We start from the raw sequence: 21,980 nt of genomic DNA, 5'->3' as shown, positions 1-21,980 counted from the left end.
GGGACTTTAACATAAATTTTCTAGCAGAATCCAATGACAAAACAGCTCTATTTGATCTTACAAATTCATACTGCTTAGAAACCATTTTCACTGAAGCAACCAGATTTACAAAACGAAGCGCTACTGTAATCGATTACATTTTTGCAAATCCAGATATTCAAATTACGAATAAAGCAGTTGTGGAGAACGGATTATCAGATCATACGTTACAGTTAGTTGAATTACTCACGAATCGTCACCCCCACCAAAACACTACCTATGAATATCGATCTTTTTCAAATAAAAATATCGAGATATTTTTGAATTTTTTAAAGCGTGATTACCTGTGTATAATCCAAATCATGAGATTGAAAAAAAGTTTTGCTTCTTCTACAATAAAGTCAAAGATTACTTCAAAACGAGCTTTAAAGTCACTCGCAAACCTCAAATTAGTAATGATTGCAATAAGAACTGGCTTACAAAAAGTTTAATAATCTCAGCAACCAATTTAAAGGAATTACATCTAAGAAATAAGTATGGTTTAATTGATGCTGATTATTACCAGAAATATAAGTCAATATATAGAAAAACAATAAGAACTGCGAGGAAACTGTCATTTAACAAACAAATCTTAAATTCAAATTGCAAATCTAAGACTCTGTGGAAAATCATTAATAAAAATAGTAAACCATCTAAAATAAATAATGTCTCCAGCATAACTATAATCGACGGAATCGAAGTTACAAACAAGACTCTCATATCTAATGAATTTAATAACTATTTTATCAATTTACCGAAAGAACTATTTTCGTCACAACAAAACAACAGAATTGACCCTTGTCACTCTTCACTGGATATTAAGCAAAAGTACTTACATTCCCTAAACCCGAAATCTTTCTTCGTTAGACCGGTTAGCGAAACAGAAGTCTTAAATGTAATTAATAATTTTAAAAATACGCACTCTTCTGGTCCATATTTAGTTCCTGTCTCAATATTAAAAAAGAGCGCACTTTTAATAGTAAAACCACTAACTCTGTTAATAAATGAATGTTTTGAAAATGACTACTTTCCAAATGAACTAAAAATTTCTAAAGTAATTTGTCTTTTCAAAAAAGGCAACACATACTCGATGAGTAACTATAGACCTATTGCCTTGTTATCTGTTATTTCTAAAGTTTTTGAAAAAGTCTTGACTCAACAGATCACTAACTTCTTAGAGACAAACAATGTATTTTCACCGCAGCAATACGGTTTTAGAAAATCTAGATCTACATCTCTTGCTCTCTGCAAAATTTTGGACACAATTTACACAGAACTTGATTCCGGTAACAAGGCGTTCGCACTATTTGTTGACCTGCAAAAAGCATTCGATTGTGTGGATCACACAATATTGCTGAAAAAAATTGAACGGTATGGGCTGCGAGGCAAAATAAATAATTTGTTAAAAATTTACAACACGAACATAGCACCGACAATGTTATACGGAATTAACACTTCAGCGCTAACAAGGAGCAACAGACGAACATTGAGGGGGGCGGAGTGGAAGGCACTCAGGATACTGAAGAAAACAGCAACCTCACAAGAAAGCAGAGAAGAGAACTACTAGAAAGAAAGACGATTACCAGGAGACTGAAGATGATCCAGATGAGATACTGGACATACCAACAAGAGGAACAAAGACCATATCATACGGGCTGCCAAGATTCTGTGTGCCTCGGAATGGAAGGTACGCCACACATGGAGCACCGCCATAAACCAAACGGTAGAGGTCTCGGGGACTACCATAGGAAGATGGGAAGAAAAGAGCAAAGACACACATCAAGGAAGAAAGAAAGCAGAAGAATACTGGAGGTGGAGGAAGAAGCCAAGGGGAGGAGGAAAAGGGGGCAGAAAGTAACGCAGGGAGAGGACAACAATAAAAAGGGCCTAACACGAGGGAAAACCCGGAAGGGAACGAGACCAAAGGATAGGAACATCGGAAGCCAATGAACGCCCGGATAACAAGCTATCACTAGAAAGCAGAGTTCCCTCTAAGGCAGAATACCAGTGGCGAAGCTGTGGCCGTACCCGTTCAGGTCGGATAACACCCAGTTAGCCGCCCCCCCCCACAACCCTCCCAATCCACAAAATCCACCACATTGTTTGGCATATGTCGCGGCCCAGCGCGATGGCAACAAAGTAGTGGAGAAACGTCCCTGATAGTGTCTACCAGGGACGCATCCTCACGACAGTTGACTAAATCCTGGGAGAGGCGGCGACGCCAGGCATATGTCAAAGTTTCAAGTTTCAAGCTATTTAAACGGGAGAAAACAATTTGTAGAATATTTAAAAGCTACATCTGAATGTCGTGAAATTGATGTTGGTGTGCCCCAGGGTAGCGTCTTAGGGCCCCTGCTGTTTATACTATATTGCAACGATTTAGGTCAATGTATTAGTTCCCATTACACAGCTTTTGCGGACGATATAACTTTGTTGTTTTCGGAAAACGATTTAAAATCCCTGACAGATTCGATATCATCAAAAACATTAGATGCTTTCCTTAGCAAAAATAAACTAATTTTAAATATTGATAAAACCTACACAATGCAATTCCTTATGCGTCAACATCTTTATACGGAAAGCACATTAATCAGAAAAAATAACAAATCTATAGAACAAGTAGCCTCAATGAGATTACTGGGTATTGAACTTGATACGTCTCTAAATTGGAAACAACAAGTGTGTACTGTTGCTCAAAATTGTGCTAAGAATTGTTATGTTTTGAAAAGGTTAAAGCAAATCACTGACTTGCACGTAGTCAAAACTTTTTATTTCCCAAATTTTGAATCATTACTGAGATATGGTGTAGTTCTTTGGGGTAATTCAACAAACTTTAGACGAATATTTATTCTACAGAAAAGAGCAATAAGGCTAATGTTCAATCTAAGCTTTCGTGAGTCATGCAGAGAGACTTTTATCAAAGAGAAGATACTTACTTTCCCGTCACATATTCGAAGTATTGAAATTTGTTAAAAACAGTATCCGAGATTTCAATGAGCTAAATTCATTTCGTTCTTATAACACAAGACACGGCAATGATCTAGCAATAAACAACCATCACACTAATTTATTTAGGCAGAACCCGTATTATATGGGCGCGATAATATACAACAAACTTCCCATGGAAATAAAACCGCATGCCGGACGCCATTTTAAAAACACAGTAAAAAATTGTCTAGTCAACCATGCATTTTATTCCATCGAAGAGTATTTCAATCATTCATTTTAACTGTGATTTCTTTGTGTGTTTGTTACTTACTTATAGAATATTGTTGTCTTTTACCGTTATATGTACGTATTTTATTGGTTACATTTGGTTTAATTTGACTTGTCCTATATCCAGAATTTGTGATCTATTGGATTAATAAATATTATTATTATTATTAGTTGCATTTGCGACATCGATGTTGTCCAAACTTGCACTCGGTCTGGGATACACTTCGTGGGTCATTCATATTCTCGAAGAATATTGTAAACACTCTCGACACTCACACCTAAGGTAAGATGTATGTAAATAAATCTTTTTTGTCTACAAAAACGAAAAATACCTGCTGCATTTGCGATGAACTCTATGTTTTCGAGTTTTATGGGTTGTCTTGAGAATAAGCTTTGAAGATATTCAAAATGCTCGTTTTATCTTCATTCGAGAAGTGCTTTGAAGGTAATTTTTTCGGTGGAGGAAGAGCAGCCGTTGCTACATTCATCCTTGGACAGATGAGTCTTTACAAAGACTATTTTTCTCGCATAAATAAAGATCAACGGAAATTTACGCAAGTAAACGACTATGTAAACAGAAAAACGGAATAGAAACTCAAATTTCCCGTGTGTTACCGGCATTTGAATATTGGACCAACAAAATGTTGCATTTAGCGGAATACAATTAAATGATTAACCTTCAATCATAACTGTATGAAGATCTCTTCCGAGTGACATATTCAAATCAACGAAGTATTGCATCAGCGAAGATCGTGTAGAGACCTGGATTACCCACATTTTAATTGTGTTGTGTGGCGCGTAACTCACAGATAAGCTGCTACATATTTATCACTCAGAAGAGATCTCCATACAATTATGATTGAACTTCACTAAGGTAAGTTCGTTTAATCATTAAATTTTTGGTATCAACAAAGCCGAATATTAAAAGCAGATAACTAAACGCAGCTTGCTAAATACAGAATAATAATAATAATAATGTTTATTGACCGACAGATACATAAAGTTGTAACTTATAAATTAACCATCATAGTGATAAATACGAAATGCCGGCGGCGACACTCTAAAATTACACCTACGAAATAGTGGGGAAACGTAAAAACGTGCACCTTTACATCCACATAGGACAGCTATTTGTTGTATAAAGACCTCCTTATACAATCCGCTTCCGCCCGAGTAATTTGGAGGCGTACATGAATTTGTAATATAAAAGAAATTTTTAACTCAAATTTAGGCATAAGAATTTCTATTTATTGTACACAATAATAGATGACCTTTCACGTAAATTACGTTAAAACATGTACAAATATTCGTGTTTAAAATATTCCGCACGAAAATATGGAAATTCTGGACGAGGTGGGAAGGAAAATCGATAACGTCTGTTTTCTTTCAACAAGTTTTTATTAGTTTTACTATACATAAATCTTTGTAATACATTACTACACAATCGGGAATATGAGGAAAAACTGTGTACTAATCGATAATCTTTGGCAGTATAACGTATTTGGTAACGCCTACGCACATTTTGTAACCAATTAAATTGATTAATAAGTTGAATAAGTTAGATAATGAGAAAACTTGTACATTTTTGTTACGACTAGAGTTATAAATGTGAAAGAAATATACGCAGAGTTATTAAGGTAATTAGCTCATTAAAAGTTGTTTGAAGTTCTATTTTTTATAAGTACACACATCCACTTCCGACATTTTTTACTGTACACCATTTACTAATTTTACAAATTTGAACTGAAAGGCACGAGTTGGAATTGAAATTTGATCATAGACATAAGTGTTAAGCTTAGTATACGTGACTATGTCAGTATCATTTTGGCTGTGTGTCAATAATGAACATTAAATCATTACCATATCAACGATACTTTGAAACCTCGCGGTTTGGGCAAACTGGAAAATATGAAAAGCTTCAAAACTTTACGCAACTAAATATTAAAGCGATTTTATAAGATCAGAATGAGTGTTTGTTTGGACAATAACGTGGATGAAATTGCAGCTCAAGAAACTCATTCCCATGCTCAGTCTCATTTTTTAAGTAGGGAAACATTTCATATAGGATACGTACTAAATTCAAAATGTACAGTTCAGGGCAGGTCCAAGAACATTTATCGTTAATTTTTCCAAACAAAAAATACAAGATACAATTCACCACCCCGTTTTTGTAGAAGACTAACACTCATCACAATTTATGGGGATATTCTGAAGTGTAAGATCTATAGTTTCATCGATAGAACTGCAGAATTTGTTTTTAGTTTTTGATGAGAAAGATCAAAAAACGTCTTCTCTTGCTCCATGGAACTAAGAACACAATTCCGATCTTTTTTCAAATTGAATGACAATTTTCTTTCACCTCAAATCAATTGTTCTACTTTGAAAGGCTTTTCACATAGTCACCAATAACACCTATAATAATTGTAAAGATCGAAAGTGAATTAAATATGCTTTTTCCTTGGAAAAATTTGACTGGAATTTTAAAATAGGGGCATTAGTTTTCCCAATCGTGAAAACCATACATTTCTAGAGGTTTTCGAATAGGAACGTCGCTGAATGGTCTGAGGAAACGAATAAATTACATGAATGACATTGCGAAAATGTTACAAAAGTAATTGTAAACGGTTCACAAAAAGCGCATTTCCACATTAATAGTTTTTTCCACGTAAATTCCTTTCAACCATTTAAACAAAATGAAGGATATCTAAAACCGCTGTCGAATATTTTTAATAAAAAGCCCTTGGGGGCAGTAGAATCTGTTCGACTCTATACTCAGTGTAAGATATTGTGTCACTCACGTCACGTAAGAATTACTTGTTACGTAACAGTTTTTACTATTTAAATATTAAATAGTAATATTTATGACGTAAATGGTCCTTCGGTGTTAAAAAATAAAAAAAATTGTATTGCAGCATGACTGTTTACTACTCGAATTCGAGAGCGAATAAGGTAATAGCATTGTCTTCCCGTCGCCAATCCATTTCTTCCAGTCCAAGTATCAATGCTATTTGCTATTATTGCATGGAAATTTGTAGCAGAGTAATAACATCTCAATTTTCCCCCTACCCCAACTTATTAACGAAAAATCGCGAATTTGAAATTTTAAAAGCATACATTTCGATTTGCTCGAGGGATAAAAAACACTGTAATGGTGAAATGTGATCTTAAAGGTCATTAGTATTTCGAAATTAGTACAACGCCCAGTTTGAATATCGCCGCACTAAATTATTGATACACTGAAGCTGAAAAGCTTAATGAGATTGTGTACGTAATAGTTTTTTTATACGCATAGGTCTCATCTAATTTAATTTGATGATTAAATGAACACATTCGAAATTTAAGCCATCAGTTCCCTCCATTAATCCGCCTCAATATCTACACGAATATTATTATTGGGATATTTTCGATCGTGATTTGTACAGTTATTTAGACTTTACCTAATTATTGTTGGGCCGATACGTTTCTATTTTTAGTAAACAGCTTTGTTCGATTTTATTTGTTCCTTTTATTAATGTTCACAAAGACCAAACTGTGGGAAGTAAACTGCTTTATTTTGACACGATTACAAATGTCGGTTGAAAAACGCGGCAAAAGACAAAGAAGAACAAACTAGTAGTGATAATTCAAGTAGAAAAGTACTGATGTTCAGGAGAGTTGTAATCTAAGCTAAAATGATCAAATATAGTTAGACAAAGCCAGGGATCAATAAAAAAGCAACAAGGAAGACAAAAAGAAACTGTACAAATATATCAGTATCCTTTCCATAAGAAAGCAATACAGAAATGGTGAAATCAGGCGACCATTCCTTCAAATTCTGTATTCGTAAATATCGTGTTACGTAAGAGGTAGACAAATTCTGTGTATTGTGTAATTTTCTTATAAAATTCGAGTTCCAGAGAAACTGGTTTATTGATGTGGCTACCCTTCATATAAAAGGAACAAGTATAAATCGTGCACAACTCTTGTGCAGATAAAGCGCATTTTTTAACCGAAATAGCTTTTGTTTTGACGTCACCAATGGATATATTTCCTGCAGACGTCTCAATCGCCCTTTGTGAGTGGGCTCTTCCGATAATTCGTTCTTGAGGTATAAGGGAATATACCCGATCACAATAAGAGGTCGAGGAGGAGGGTTATGGTTGGCAGAAATTAATTCCTTTCGTCGAGACCTTTCATTAGAGTACCATGAAGAATAAAACTAGTCCCCCTTCCCCCCGCCCCTTCACTCCGTACTTTGATTAGAGGACAGAAAGAAGGGCAGTAGTTGGTAGAAAACAAACGGTTCCTTTCGTTGAGACCTTTAATTAAAATACATTTTGTCAAGTTTAACTTGGTACCACTAAAGGCATGCGTATGCAAAATCTGAGATCAATTGGTTGTCGTATGTAAAAGTTATGCATGTTTTACTTTGAAAAACAGCATCTCAGGAAGTAATTCGTGGGGGGGGGGGGCTTTTAGACAGCGAAATTTGATGGCCGTCTGGCACACTTCAAGGTATAGGTTACCTACTGCAAAAAATTCCAGGACTCTAGGACCATTCCCCTAGAAGTAGTTCGAAACGGCAGAAGTGGGTCCGGACGGATGGACGGACGGACAAAACGCAAACAATAGCACATTTTTTTTTATTCCTAAGGGCGAAGTTTACTTATTAAATATCACTTTTTTTATTTTTAAAAGGCTGTCCGTATTTACCCCCAAAGTGGTGTCCATAAAAAAATAATTGTGGCTAACTATAGGAATTACGAGGACAACTAAAAAAAAATTTTAATATTTATTAGCATCAGAATTTAAATAATACTCTCTAGGCTGTTTTGTTGGCTTTGAAATTCATAATCATCTGGAACATCAGCGAAGGCCTGTTTAATTATTTTAAAAAACTGGCAAACTTACCAATAACCTTCTGGGTAGGCTAACGGCTAACCAGGCGGATATGGTTCAAAATCGCCTAGCCAAGGCTATTGACCAGCATCTGTTCGTCCTAGTAGGCGCTACACTAGCACCCACGTTCAGAGGTACTCGGGCGAGATTTTAAGAATATCGTGCGCGAACAAGCATTCCCTGGAGTGGTTGAAAGAGGTGGTTGGCAAACTCCCACAATTGTGTCAAGCGGCGCTTGGAAGTGCAGAATTCCTGGGCAAAGGTAGGCTGATAGACCGCGGTCGACTTCTTCACCATCCCTGATATAGTACATCATCTGTGCCAACGGGTCCTTATGTCAGGTGACAATATTAAGCACTCAAACAGGGTTTATACCTGCACTCTTTGGGTGTTCCATCGCCGCATGTGTCTTTGAAAAGGGATTCCTTTGCAGATCCTCCCGTACCTGTTGCATAGGAAAAGCATGCATTGTATATTCTCTCTATTTACTCACAAAATTCTTAAATTACTATATATAATATTCAAAGTATTGGTACAGAATTTTTAAACAGGGTGTAAATATATCGTGTCCCCATTAACACCATTATTGTAACAAACATGTACATCAGGGCTTGTATTCGAACATACTAAAAGTCGGGACCGAAACTCCTAGGGCTCGAATCGCCATCTTAGAAAAAAATTACTCCAAATCACTTTTTCGCTGATATCTCGATAACCGTGCATTCTAGCAAGTAAAGTTTCATATAAAAAAAGTTAATAAAATTTTCTATAAAAAAATATGGTATGCATTTTTTTAATTTTCGTTATTTACGTAGATATTCCACAGTGAATAGAGAAGGCGAGGGAAGTTGGCAAACAGCAGGATCACTTACACCACAGATTTAAACACTCATCCTGCTAGTGCTGCTAGCATCCTGCCTCTTTTTGCTTCGAATTTTAGGTCAGCAGCACCATCCGTTCAAATTAATAATAATAATAATAGTTTATTGCCATGAATAAATTCCTTTACATTGGGCATTGTCATGAATGTAGAATAATATAGAAAAAAAGACAAACTAAAAACATAAAAAGGACAAACGTTATACATTGAGGAAAATAAGATGTTAGTGTGTCCGGTTTAATTCGCATCAAGCTCGCCCACGGAGTAGTAATTTTTTTCAAGTAGGTAGATATAATTTTAAGTTTTTTTTAAACAATTGAATATTCCTTGATTGTTTTATTACCTTTGGTATAGCATTAAATACTTTGAGAGATAACTAACTTCTCTCTCAGCAACACTTTGGAAGCATGATCTCCCAAATATTATCCTGCTTGTGCTGCTATGTGTCCAGGCATAGAGTAATTTACTCTATGGTCCAGGTCATCCTGCTTCAAATTTTAGGTTAGCAGCACCATCCTTTCGAGAGATATGAATTTTTGAAGGTTTGTTGCTAACTTCCCACTCAGTAACACTTTGGAAGCAGCATCCCCAAACATCAACCTGCTTGTCCTGCTATGTGTCCAGATCATCCTGCAAGTTCGATAAGAAATTGTTGAAATAAAAGAGGAAGACGAAGGCAAAGACAACGTCGAATTCCACAGAAAAGTTGAAATTCCCACATTGATCTCATCAAACTAGTTTACTATTCCCTAACTTTTACAAACGTGGGAAAGTATAATAATTGTGCATATTCAATAAGCAATACACTAATGGATAAAGTTAATGTACACCACAATTACTGAAGAAAACACACTTTACACGGATCGATGGAATATTTGTTTCATTGCCGTAATGGCCCTTATGACCTTTCCATTACCGGGTGAAAACTAAAGTAATATTGCACCTATTTATAACAAGTGCGCGTTAATCTCTTTTTGATAACGGCGACATTTAGTCAATCCCTTTCAACAAATGAAAACGGAATTCATAATTAATGAACTAGCCACACCTATTAATGCTAGTCGCAGTTATAATGTTGATGAGTTTCCGAAGAACTAGAAATACGACGGTGTATTTTTAATACAGATCGAGAGTGAAAGAACTTCCTTTCAGTATAGAAGCTGTCTATAGAAGATCGATTGCCAACATCCAATTAGATTAGTTCATTCATTTTAAGCTGAATGACGAATTACTGTTTGTATTATATTTGAAATGTTTACTATTTACGAGTTTCCTGATGGAAACGACCTTGCACGTAAGGTAAATCAGTTTCTTTCTAATATAGACGAAAATCGATTTATACCCTCATAATTAACCGACTGATGACGTGCCCTCCTTATCAAACTTTGTAATAAGAATAAAAATTGCCGGCATACACGATTTGCCATTGCAAAGCTTTGTGAACTAATCCGCATCGAGAGGTTATAAAAGAGCTTTTAACTTTTTTGAGTAGCTGAGAGGTAAACTTTTTTTTATCCACTTTATACTTTGGCCATTCCTCAATTTGTCCACTTAGTTTATTGAGTAATTCGGAAAATGACCGACTGTTGGTGTTAAAAATGAGAAACGCAGCAAAATTACTTTAGCAAAGAGATCAAAGTGCGTATTTTTCTCCCCTTTGTGACTGAATAAACGTTTCAGAGATCTCCAAGATTGGTAAGAATTTTAAATTCTTCATTAAAGCGTGAAAAATTAGTATTCGAGGTAATATTTGAAACGCGGAATATAAACCGAGCTAAAGCTTCCTCAATAATCCCAATTATAAACCCCTTCTCGAGCTTAGAGCGCTTTACAAAATTATCTACACGTGTTAAATAATGTGGTAAAACGAACGCTATAAAGTAAAGGAGAACCCTAAAATCTCAGCTCTCAATAATGACGTATACGTTTCTTTTGATGTTTGTTCCCTTGAATCCTTCCGATGAACGTTTCTCTTTACTAAATGGAACTGTATGTGACGCTCGAGTTAACAGCGATGTTTATTTGAAGAAAATTAACATGAACATCTGATATAGTCAACCAATTGGGGGATTAGCAAAATTTCCCGCATACACTTTTAACAGAAAGTGGAGTTATTGGTTCAAAATAATCCCTTATAATGGAGCTTTCTGTGGACAATTACGATCTCCAATTTCAAAACCTTCTGGCTGTTCACTTAGGGATTCAGGTATTACTGTTACCATATATTTATCTACATGTCTAAGAAAGAACCTCTTAATCACTATTGCAGTAAAACCATTTTCGATATGTTGTTTCATTTTAAGGTAACATATTATAGTGGTAATTGTAAGAAATTTCCAGGATTTTCCCTTGGCAACGACGCTACGTTTATACAAGGTATTTCCCTTCTTTACTTTCTCAACTATTTTAATATGTATAATGGAAAGTATCCTGATTTTTCAGCAGAACCATTGTTAAGCAGAAAAGAGGTGGGTTTCCATTTACAAAATACAACCATTGCATTTTCAAAACTGAGAAATGTACTACAAAATTTGCGTAAATTAAAAAAATTAATAAAAACTAGGGTAAAAGTGTAGTGCAATTTCCGCTATAAATGAGTCGTCTAAAACTGAAAATATTTTAGGTGACTCAAATCGTTTATCTATTGATCTGGATTGTGGTAGACGTCGTTTAGTATAAAAACAGTCACGGCAATAACTTAGGTAGCTGCGCGCTACAAAACTCATGTCTTTTCGTCCCATGGGCTAGATAGAGATCAAAATGTAATAGCATAACTTGTGTGCACCTCACAGGCGACCAGTTTTGCAGTGGGCGGCGATGATTGACGTGACTGTTCTTATACTAGACGACATCTAGTAAATCTCAATCTCGGGTCTGTAATGATATGATATAAATGATATTATAAACATGTAGTTACCTGGAGTTGTTAATTTGTGAAGAAATAGACGAGTCATTAAACCCAACTGAAAGTTGACACACACAATACGCACAATTACAGTGAAACATGTAATAAGTACAACCAATTAGAAGAAATTATGTCGATTTCCTACATAGTGTACTTTTCACTATACTTACTCCCAGCGTAATTTGTTTTAGTAATGATTAAGTAAAAATAGATGTTTCTATACTAGCGTTAAACGAAAATTCTAAAATCTAAACGAGTTTCCCGCTATCTTTCTCTGGGGAATTAAATTACTCACTTTACTTTTCGAATTTAGACATAGAATTGTGCCGCCCGAAATTCAGGTCAGATCAGCGCGCGAAATCCCAACCTGGCGCAGGTTGAGATAATTTGAAATTTTTATTTTATTAGAGAGCAAATTTGATTTTGAATAAAAATCAAAATTACAATTCAAACCTATTTTCCGTGAGCGTGCAGACATGGTTTTTCTATGCTAATGAAGTGTGTTTAATTTTTTATTGACAACTCTGAAAGTGTCTTAATTACCTACCACTTATAATTAAGTAATGCCACAGATTAAATACAATGCCGAGTTGAATGCATATTTCCGCGAGTAAAAGGGTACTGAGACACATTTAGGGACACGAAAGAACTGTTTTCCTTACACGATTGGTACCTGCGTAATCAAAGTACGTTTTCGTATTTAGCTGGTCCACTTCCTTAGTTTTGGCACAGATATACGTAAATATATCTGTGGTTTTGGTGATGTTTTCAACTCAACACTTTATAGTACAACAGGCAAAGCCCAATAACAGTTTTGAATACCACTTACTATACGCCTATTTTTTAACAAAATATTTTCTTTTGCAGACTTAATCCTTGAAACCTCTAAACGCACGAAGTTTCTTACTTTTAGTTTCAAAAATACAACATAATTCACATGTATGTAAGGGAAAAGCGCAGACATAATGTTAATTTGCAGAAAGTCTAGGTAATTAATTATAAAATTAAGTTTTACGTTTGACAAGTTTTCTCAAAAGTAACCAACATCGCATCCGAGATTCCCATAATCAACCGGGAAAAACGAGCATATGTACCCGTATACCTAACTCGGCAACGAGCAATAAAAAATGTTGTAATTTCAGAATCAGGTACTAGCAGCTTGACACCAAGTCAGCACAAAATTAAGGACCTCGTTAAAGACCCTTGGTTCACAATTTTGGACTTATGAAAATATACTGGCACAATTGAAGAGGTACTTCATCAGCCAGAAAAAATTTTGGAATGCAAAATTTTAGCTAGGTAAAGTAATTTTATAGGTGGTGGATGTGTACTATACTGTATTCATTTTAAGAAGGTAGCGGTAGAAAGCATAGGGAAGCTTTAACCTTCACTGTGATTGGTTAAAACATGAGTCAGTATTACAATGAAACATAAAACGACTGGTGAATTTTGTAAGGTGGTAGTTTATGTTGCCAACTAAACTGCCGAAGTGTCATTAGCTGTTATTGTCAAAGGTTTATTTCTGTTCGCAGTGCTGAATATTTCTACTATACAATAATTTGGTGCCGTTTTAAATTTTTTATTTTTTTTTAATTTATTATTGTGTCTCGACAGCAAGGCCATTGACACGTATATAGCGAGTACAGGTAAATACAGGAATTTACATTAGATGCACTTGTACAAGTTTGTTGATTTCAGAAAGTTTATTACATCGTAATCTGGTTGCTTAGGATGCTCTGGAGTGTTTCACTGAGGTGGTGGTCCAGTCGAGAGGTACTGTAACGGCGACATTCTAACAGGACATGGCTTATTGTTAATCTGGTGTTGCAGTGTTCGCAGACTGGAGGATTTTCGGATGCCATTAGGTAACCATGCGAGAGGTGAGAGTGGCCTATTCTCAGTCTTCGACGATTTTGTCTCTTCTTGACATTGGTGGTATTTTGGTAGGAGTTACGTTGACTTGGATTTGGTGCAGTTTCGTGTTTAGCCTATTCCAGTGCTGCTGCCATGTTTTTAGGCTGTCTCGTCTGATGAGAGATTTTATTTCCTGTGTGTGTTTATCTTCAAACACAGCGCCATCTACTACCTTCTTATAATGAATGCAGTATAGTAGCCTGAGGTTAGGGCTTCATCAAAACCCAATCCAATAATCCTATTATTAAAAATATTCTCTCCACTGTAATAGTGTCAAAATTAAATATTTAAGTTGCCCAATATTTGCACAGTTAATGACTAAATTTGATCAGCAAAGGTAGAAAGCGAAATGTCGTAGTGAGGGTGGTACTAGTTGGGTTTCAAGACGTAATCCATTCCCACTGCAATAAGCCCAAAATGTAAAATTTTAAATTCATATTTTTAGCTTAATTAATTAAATGGCAATTTTGGCCCTAAAACAAAAAAATTATGGAACTCAAATGTACTTACAACCAAGAATTTTGCAGTACCGCTGCGGGTAGTTTGGCGATAGAGCAGTGTCAATAGCTACTGCAATAATCGAATGATTAAACAATTTTGAAAAAAAAATAAAACCACCCGTGACGTCACATTTTCTGCAAATTTAATTTTTAAATGTAAACGCCAGTTTCGACCAGCTGGTAAAAGTACTTTTTAGTGCGTAAGCCAGTAACTTGACGTCAAAGCATTTTACTGCAAGAAGCCGAAAATTAAAAGTTTATTTTTGTACAGGGTGGAAATGTCTGGAACACTGAATAAATTTCAAAAACGATGTTTTTCAAAGAAGCTTTTTATGGCATTCAAAATTATAAAAAGTCTGCTCCCAATTACGTATGTACTTTAAATGTGTGGTCAGTGGCGGACCTCTGCATGGTCAAAGGGGGCATATTTTTTAAATAGCAACCACTTTGTTATCATTACAACAGACTACAATATTGTTTCCATAGGAACGACAGAAGAACCTAGACTTGCTATTTTGAACGTCTAAATTAAATACCTACAGAATTTTTAGAAGTTTTATCATGATTTCTATGCCTTTTTTATTATACAAGACGATAAAATCGCTTCGTAGCTCAAAGCAAATATAAAAAAAAACGTTTTTGACAGTCTTACGTCCTTTATCCCTAAATATGTACACTGCCACTGCCATATTAATTTGCTGTATACCCCTAATTTATTACTAAACACTAAATTGTGCAAATTCCCACAGGAAAAGTTTGTTGACCTCTTACGGAATCCTCTGCAGAATCCAATGTCATTTGGATGTTATATTAAACGGTTATTAATTACCGTGAATTTTTTATTGGTACATACTTTTGGCTTGTTTTGGATTGCTTGTATTGTTTTGTGCATCTTTTTCTTAACACAGAACTGCGACCTTGACGCACTTTTTGTCAAGCATGCGAAAATTATTTAACAATCTTTTAAAAAGTGCCAAAACCCCGAGCAAAACCCTAAATCGCGAAATTCGCGTCATGTTTGTATCATTTTCGTGTGCTCTTTTTTAAAGAAAAGATTCTGCAACTGTTTCCCTTAAAACTAATCAGCATGGCCAGGAAACTACCCTATACCCTCGCCTATACTTAAATTTTCATCTGGGCCCAGGTTTACGGAATTAAAGATTAATTTTCTTCAACAAATCCTTGAAGATAAAAGCATGATGATCAAAAACGAACGGAGGATGCATGTATCAAAGTCACTGACGCAAATAGTTGTAAATTTTTGCAAACAAAATCTTTCCGACGCCACCAACTTGAAAACAATCCGATCAAAAATGTAGAAGAAGATAGGAAAAAACGGAAAAATCACCACGTTATATTCCCGTCCCTAAAGTTGTTAATTATACGACTCCGGTAGGTACACGTACACTCCTCGTATTTAAGCATTCTTCTACGGGTGCGCAATTTTTTAATGCCAGCCAGCCGACCAAAGTGAGATTAAAAGCTACTTTTTACAAATAAATTTGCAAAGTGCGCAAAAAATTGGAAAAGATTATATAGATCTATATAAGACTTAAATGTTTATGATAACGGAGAAGGAAAGTGTCCAAACAACGAAATATAGGTGTCTATGTTATTTTTTCTCGTCGCATGCTGTAATCAGTTTTTGACAAATTTCAAAAATTTAAACAAATTATCAACATTTACTAGAAAATTCAATGCTAGCGAACTCGTTTTTGGAGTTTTCCCGTTTTTTGAACTTCTTTTTCAATAAGAAAGTGACACCAAATAGAACTTCCTACGATAAATCGTTGAAGGACGATTTTCATTTGAAAAAATGTTTTTTGTCGAAAAAAAAATCTGTCGCAATCCTTTTAATTTTTTATATTGAAAAAATTTTGTAGTTATTTTAAACATATAAAAGTATACTTCAACCGAGTCTCGTTAAAATAAATTCATTTTTGCGGGAATGAACAATACAACAAAAAACATGGTTTTCCTCGATTTTTTGGGATTATGTGAGAGAGTTACTGAAAAGAAAGTAGAACGTTTCACGATATACAGCTTTTCCATTCCACACTTTTGTCTCTGAACTTTTGCCGGAAATTGCCTTCATACGATTTTCACTCTCTTTCACCCTCCCCAAAACCGAGCCAAAAACCGTATTTATTTTTTTTTATTTGTTATAGACCATTTTAACCTCGATTTTGACATACCCACTTGGCAAAGCTCCATTAACAATTTTCTTTTGTAAAAAGTCCAATTTGCCTGACTATATGTGTACATTAGGCACCAATAACAGTTGTCGCTTACTATTTCCATACCATCCATTGAGTAATTGAATATTTCACTCAACGAGAAAATCGACCACTTTGAAACATTAGGTTCACATAAACTAAGAATACATGTATATGTTAGGATCAAACACAGATTTCGGTCAATGACCGAATAATATAGCCAAATATCGCTTTCCGGTTGTTTAATATATGTCAGAATGCGTTTTGGAACCGTTCCAATGTCAAAATGCATCTGATAATTCTTTCATATTGTCAGTACATGCAGCCAACACGTTCAAAGGCCATTATGAGCTACAGTAAACAGCCGGAAAGTAGTTTTTCGAGCATTGGCAATATGCTGGTGAAATTCTTTACGCTATTTAAGGGATAATATGTGGCATATTAGGTGTCAATCAAATTTGTGAATTATTGTTACCCAACCACCCATGATATTCTACCTGCCCTTCGTCACTAGATTTACGTAAGCAAAGTATAACCACGTTAGAAACCTGTTATTATCACAAAAACTGCGAATGTATGTATCAATACTTTTGACGTTATTTAAGATTTGGAGTGTCAACCAAATTGATAATTTATTATTACCTACCATACATACTACCCACAAAAATTCTACTTGTCTTTCTGTAACACCTTTGCTTAAGAAAAGCGATTATTTTAACAAAAACTGAGGTTACATGTATCGGTATTTAAAGATGGGTAGATTAAGTATCAATAAATTTCTAATTCCTCTAGTTACTAACTCAGATGAGAATTAACCCTATCCAACTGTTAATGTGTTAATGAACTCATAAAATTTTAATTTGACAGTTTTTGTTTTGTACTCCTAGGTTTCGTAAAAAATAAAGTGCGCGTTCGCTTGTGATCTAAAAATGCTTTCATCTGGAACAACAGATTGAGCTTGGCAGAAGTGACAACTTTTCATCAAAATTACAGTTTGAAATGGGAAATTATTTTCCTGATATAAAGTTCTAATCCACATCTAGAAACCAAGCCATATAAGTGAAAATATTTTCATAACAAACTGCTTTCCACTCTCCAATGATGCATTAAATCATCAAAAACCACAAGGCTACGAAATTGTATGAATGGTAGCCGATTGAAAAATTCAAATCTGGATTATTATAGATACATGCAAGACCTGAACAATCAACAAATTACAAATTCAGAGAGGGTAGTACTTGTGCGAATATTTAGTGCATTAATACATTTCAATTGCAGTAATTGACGTCAATATTGGGATAATGTGAGCAGTATTACTAGGCAAAACCTTACCGGAAATGGATGCAATAAATTGAATAAGTACGAAATGTGTTGCAGCGATGCAAAACCTTCACTTAACGGAAACTTAATGACGCATTGTAGGTTTTTCTGCTTCCACAACACAACGTAATTTAAATTTAATTGCATGCATCTTATGCTTGAGACTTGAGTTATATTTCAATAAAAATTAAGGGGATAAATCTTTTGACCGATTAAAGAGCAAACTCAATTTGAATTGCTAAAACTACTTCATGATTCTTCTTTTGTTGCTCGCGAATGAAGCACGCCTGTTTTTGTTAATATATTAAAAAAGCCGCCACGCTCCTTTTTAATTTAAAATGTAAATAGTATGTGGATTTTTGTATCACTAATTTATAGTGCCATTCAATTCGCGTTCGTACTGGTAGGTACTTTATGAATAATTTTTCGTCTATTATACACACCTTAAAAGAGTTGCAGGAAATTTGCATACCGGTCGTATAAATTAAGCAATCTTTAGACTTTGTGAATCGTGTACGTTTTGCCAGACTAAAAGACCGGATCTAATAATGAAAAGGGGCAGCCACACATAAGAATTCAATCAAAGGTTTTCTGAGTCCATAAGTTAGGGCGTATTTTTCTTTTTTTTGTGTTTATGGGTAATAATATCGTTACCGTAAAGTTACATCACGCACTCTGTCATTCTTTACAAAGAAAGCCGACTCTTTATTGCAAACATGCTTCGGAATTTTTTATCTTTGAAGTGAAGGCGAAATAAAACATCGGAGATAAACTTACGTTTTTTTTTAAATTTAATAAAAAGGTCGCACCATTACATGTAAATCATGGTAACATTAAGAATACTGAATTAGTATTAATTATTAGGTTTATATTTTATACACAGACATGTTATGGATTATTTCACATTTACACTGCTCTGTAATATGTTTAGGACGAATAACTGTTTTTGCATCTCTACGTTTTACACTATGTACAGTCGGGGGGTTAAGTACGTACAAATACCTAGACATAACTCTAATAAATATAAAAATAAATAACTCATCTCGTATTAGTTTATTGTTTTGCTGTTTTTCTCCTTGAAATTTACATATAGACAATGATTTTTTCAACAGACCCGATAAATACGAAAAGTTTAACAATTACCTATATTGAAATCACGTCCTAACGACGATGTTTGACTTTTTCGCATCGCTGGGAAAGTAAAGGTGCATAACAATAAATTTGGCTAGCAACAAAAAAAGAAACATGCATCGTTAGGACACGGACTGTACAAGCGCGGCATAAAAAAGATTCAAATGAACTCATTTTACTGTCAATAAATAGCACCTACAGGAGGGAATTACGTGTAACATTCGTTTAACGATCACATTTACGAGTGGAAAATAAATGCTAGTGGTACAGAGGGGGATGATGAGTGAGACACCCAAAAATAAAAGAGCTTTCATGCATTTAACTTAATTCTTGTTTAACTTACAATTATTATAAATATGCTCTTTCTCAGTCTTCTGACAGTATGTATACCTCTCCGCATGTATTGGATGCCTAATCTACGTTTATCTATTATTATATACAAGAAAATTATCTATACAGGTCCGTTGTTCGCCAGGAAACTCCGAATCGCGAAGCTCCAATATCACATGATTTATTATAATTTTTAACACCTAATAACGTAAATATCCAGTAAGTCCTTTAATCTCACAGCACTGAACACAATGAAACGTTTCATTGTCGGTTTGAGCAAAACTCACACTCGCTTAGGAACAATAGTCTTTGGTATAAAAGGTGACGAAGACGTTTTAAACATCCGTACCGCAGCCTTCCTGATAGCCCTCGTCGGGAGAATTTCGGTTGTGCGTTAGCGCTCTCTTTAAGGCGGTAACTGGTGGTAGCACCGGAACTCCCCCCTTTTGCCACACCCTTAGTGTCTTAGCATTTGTCGGTAGGGTGATTTGTGTGGAGGTCGTGACGGCAGTCTCAATTTTTGGTTCAACAATAGGCAATCCATAATCGGAAGGATACCCTACTGCTTTATTGCGATATTCTAATTCCTCCTCGGACCCTCCGACGCTCAAGCCGTCGCCTATAATTGGAGTTTTATCGTCGTAATGGAAGCCGGGGTTACTGGTGCTCATAAGTCTTGAGTACGTTTCCGAGTCGCTGTGTTCCCACAGCCCCGAAGGATACAGAGAATCGACGTTTCTGCTGTACTCTCCGCTACCCGGCCGCTCCAACGCCTCGACGTTAAAGGCGTCTTCGCCCTCTAATATTTTCGTATCATTTATCAAATCCGGATTATTTCCAGATCCCGACGAAGGGGAGACGAAACAAGAACCGGGATTAATGATACTTCCGTTGCCGCTGTAGTGAGTGGTTGTGTAGGCGATGTCGTTAAGACGCGGTGGTTTTTGTACGGGGTTGCAGAAGTTGAGATCGCTGGGTATTTTGCGTTCCGTAAGCGAGGAGGTTTCGTTGTTGGGGGTCGTCGGCGAGGCGGCCGACTTGCCGTTGGGGATTCCGGTGCCGTTGACGACTGTTACCACCTCAATTTGGCCCGGTGTTTTACTTTCGGAAAACGGTATCCTCTTGAGGCGCACCAGCAGTATTAGTATCACGAGCAATATAAACAGAATCAGAATAACGAGCGCGGCGCTGAGACCTGCGATCTGTCCACTCCCGAGGGTTACCATACCCGCAGCTCTCATGGAGACGCGAACGGTGAAATTTGCCTCAGCATTGCCCGCACGGTTTTCGGCAACGCAGTAGAATTCGCTCGAATCGGTCTCCTGAGCGTTTGTGAGTACCAGGTGGCTGTGCTTTTGGAAGCCACCCTCTTCGAATATAAAAATTTTTTGATGCGAACTAAAGGCCGAGTTGTTAACGAGCAATCGACCGTTCCAGTACCAATTAATGTGGGCAGCTGGTACGGCATTTGCCTTGCAGACGATGGTAATGTTATCCCCGGTGTTCGCCTCGATGTATCGGCTTACTGGTAGAATATCGGGTTTGCAGGCGTAATCATCCACGTGTAATTCCGCAAAGGTCTTGTCGATTACCCTTTCGGGTCCACCACTGCACACCGGAGCTATGGTCATGGGGATGTTGTGCTGCGTAAGCCACTCTTTGACCGGTCTCATTCGGCAATCGCAATGCCAGGGGTTGTCCTGTAATTCGACACCGTGCAATCGACTAAGAGTTTGAACGGTTTGAAGTCTCAGCTCGGATAAGCGATTACTATTTAGTTTTAATTCGAGTAATTCTATTCCGTCGAAGGCTTTAGGCGATACCATTTGCAGCTCGCAATGCGAAAGATCCAATTTCACGAGTCCGGGAACGGTTTTAAAGGCCCTACTGTCAATTTTTTGAATTGGATTATGGGATAAAATTAAGTCTCGTAAAGAGGGTATATCTTGAAAAGTTCCCGATGGAATCGACGTCAGCAAATTATAAGATAAATCCAATTCTATGAGGTTTGTTAAACCCTTAAACGCTAAATCATCAATTTGTCCGATTCGGCAGCTACGAAGGAAAATCCTCTGCAGATTTAGTAAACCCGCTCGTAGGAAAGTCTCGCGCGATAATATTTGCAAATTGTTACCAGACATATTTAGAACTTGCGTAGCCGAGTCAACACTTTCGGGAATAGTTATTAATTCCCTATCCATGCACTCCACCGTTTGTTTCCCACTTTTCCACTTGCACGAACATATCGTGGGACACGTACCGCTTGTCCCGAAACACACGCGAAATTGAATTAGAAATCCAGTCAAAAACAGCAATAATTGCGCGCGGTGAAAACTTACTAAACTCTTCATTTTTAAAAATTAAACATCACCCACTACTCTTCAATATCCCTTCGGTAACTCGCATTCTTTGCACGCGCACCAAACTAGATTTTTACTTCGCGTTTAAAGAGATTAATTAAGCTCCAGCTTGTGACAGCCTCACGTATGTTGCATACGAAGCACTTCTTCGCCGTCCGCGCACTAACTACCGAGAGCGCCTTCACCAAAGCAGACCCGCGCCCTCGCGCCCTTCTTACCGCGCCGAACCGTTGCGCACTGCTTCACAAGTAACTACCGCATCACCGTGGTACTGATTTTTGCTTCAACCCCTCAGAATGATACTTATTATTG

The 21,980-nt window shown here is 36.3% G+C and overlaps 1 protein-coding gene across 2 annotated transcripts; it reads right to left on the bottom strand.

Annotated features, from left to right (window-relative positions):
* Positions 1-8,131: 8,131 nt before the first annotated feature.
* Positions 8,132-21,824, bottom strand: LOC116167625 (leucine-rich repeat-containing protein 4B). 2 transcript variants are annotated; one of them, XR_004144584.1, is made up of 3 exons: positions 19,322-21,824; positions 8,488-8,557; positions 8,132-8,428 (listed from the first exon to the last, which is right to left on the bottom strand). XR_004144584.1 is itself a non-coding variant. In XM_031483045.1 (1 exon), exon 1 carries the CDS (start codon positions 21,657-21,659, stop codon positions 19,644-19,646), a length of 2,016 nt encoding a protein of 671 aa, XP_031338905.1. In that variant the 5' UTR covers positions 21,660-21,824; the 3' UTR covers positions 18,616-19,643. The 2 variants fall into 2 exon arrangements, 1 of the variants encoding a protein (XP_031338905.1); XM_031483045.1 differs by lacking the exons at positions 8,132-8,428; positions 8,488-8,557 and having other exon boundaries at positions 18,616-21,824.
* Positions 21,825-21,980: the final 156 nt, after the last annotated feature.

The sequence above is a fragment of the Photinus pyralis genome, unplaced genomic scaffold, assembly GCF_008802855.1.
Source record: "Photinus pyralis isolate 1611_PpyrPB1 unplaced genomic scaffold, Ppyr1.3 Ppyr1.4_LG4, whole genome shotgun sequence".
In the NCBI taxonomy this organism is placed as follows: domain Eukaryota; kingdom Metazoa; phylum Arthropoda; class Insecta; order Coleoptera; family Lampyridae; genus Photinus; species Photinus pyralis.
Note: the sequence above shows the minus strand (reverse complement) of the source record. Positions and strands in the feature narration are given on the sequence as shown.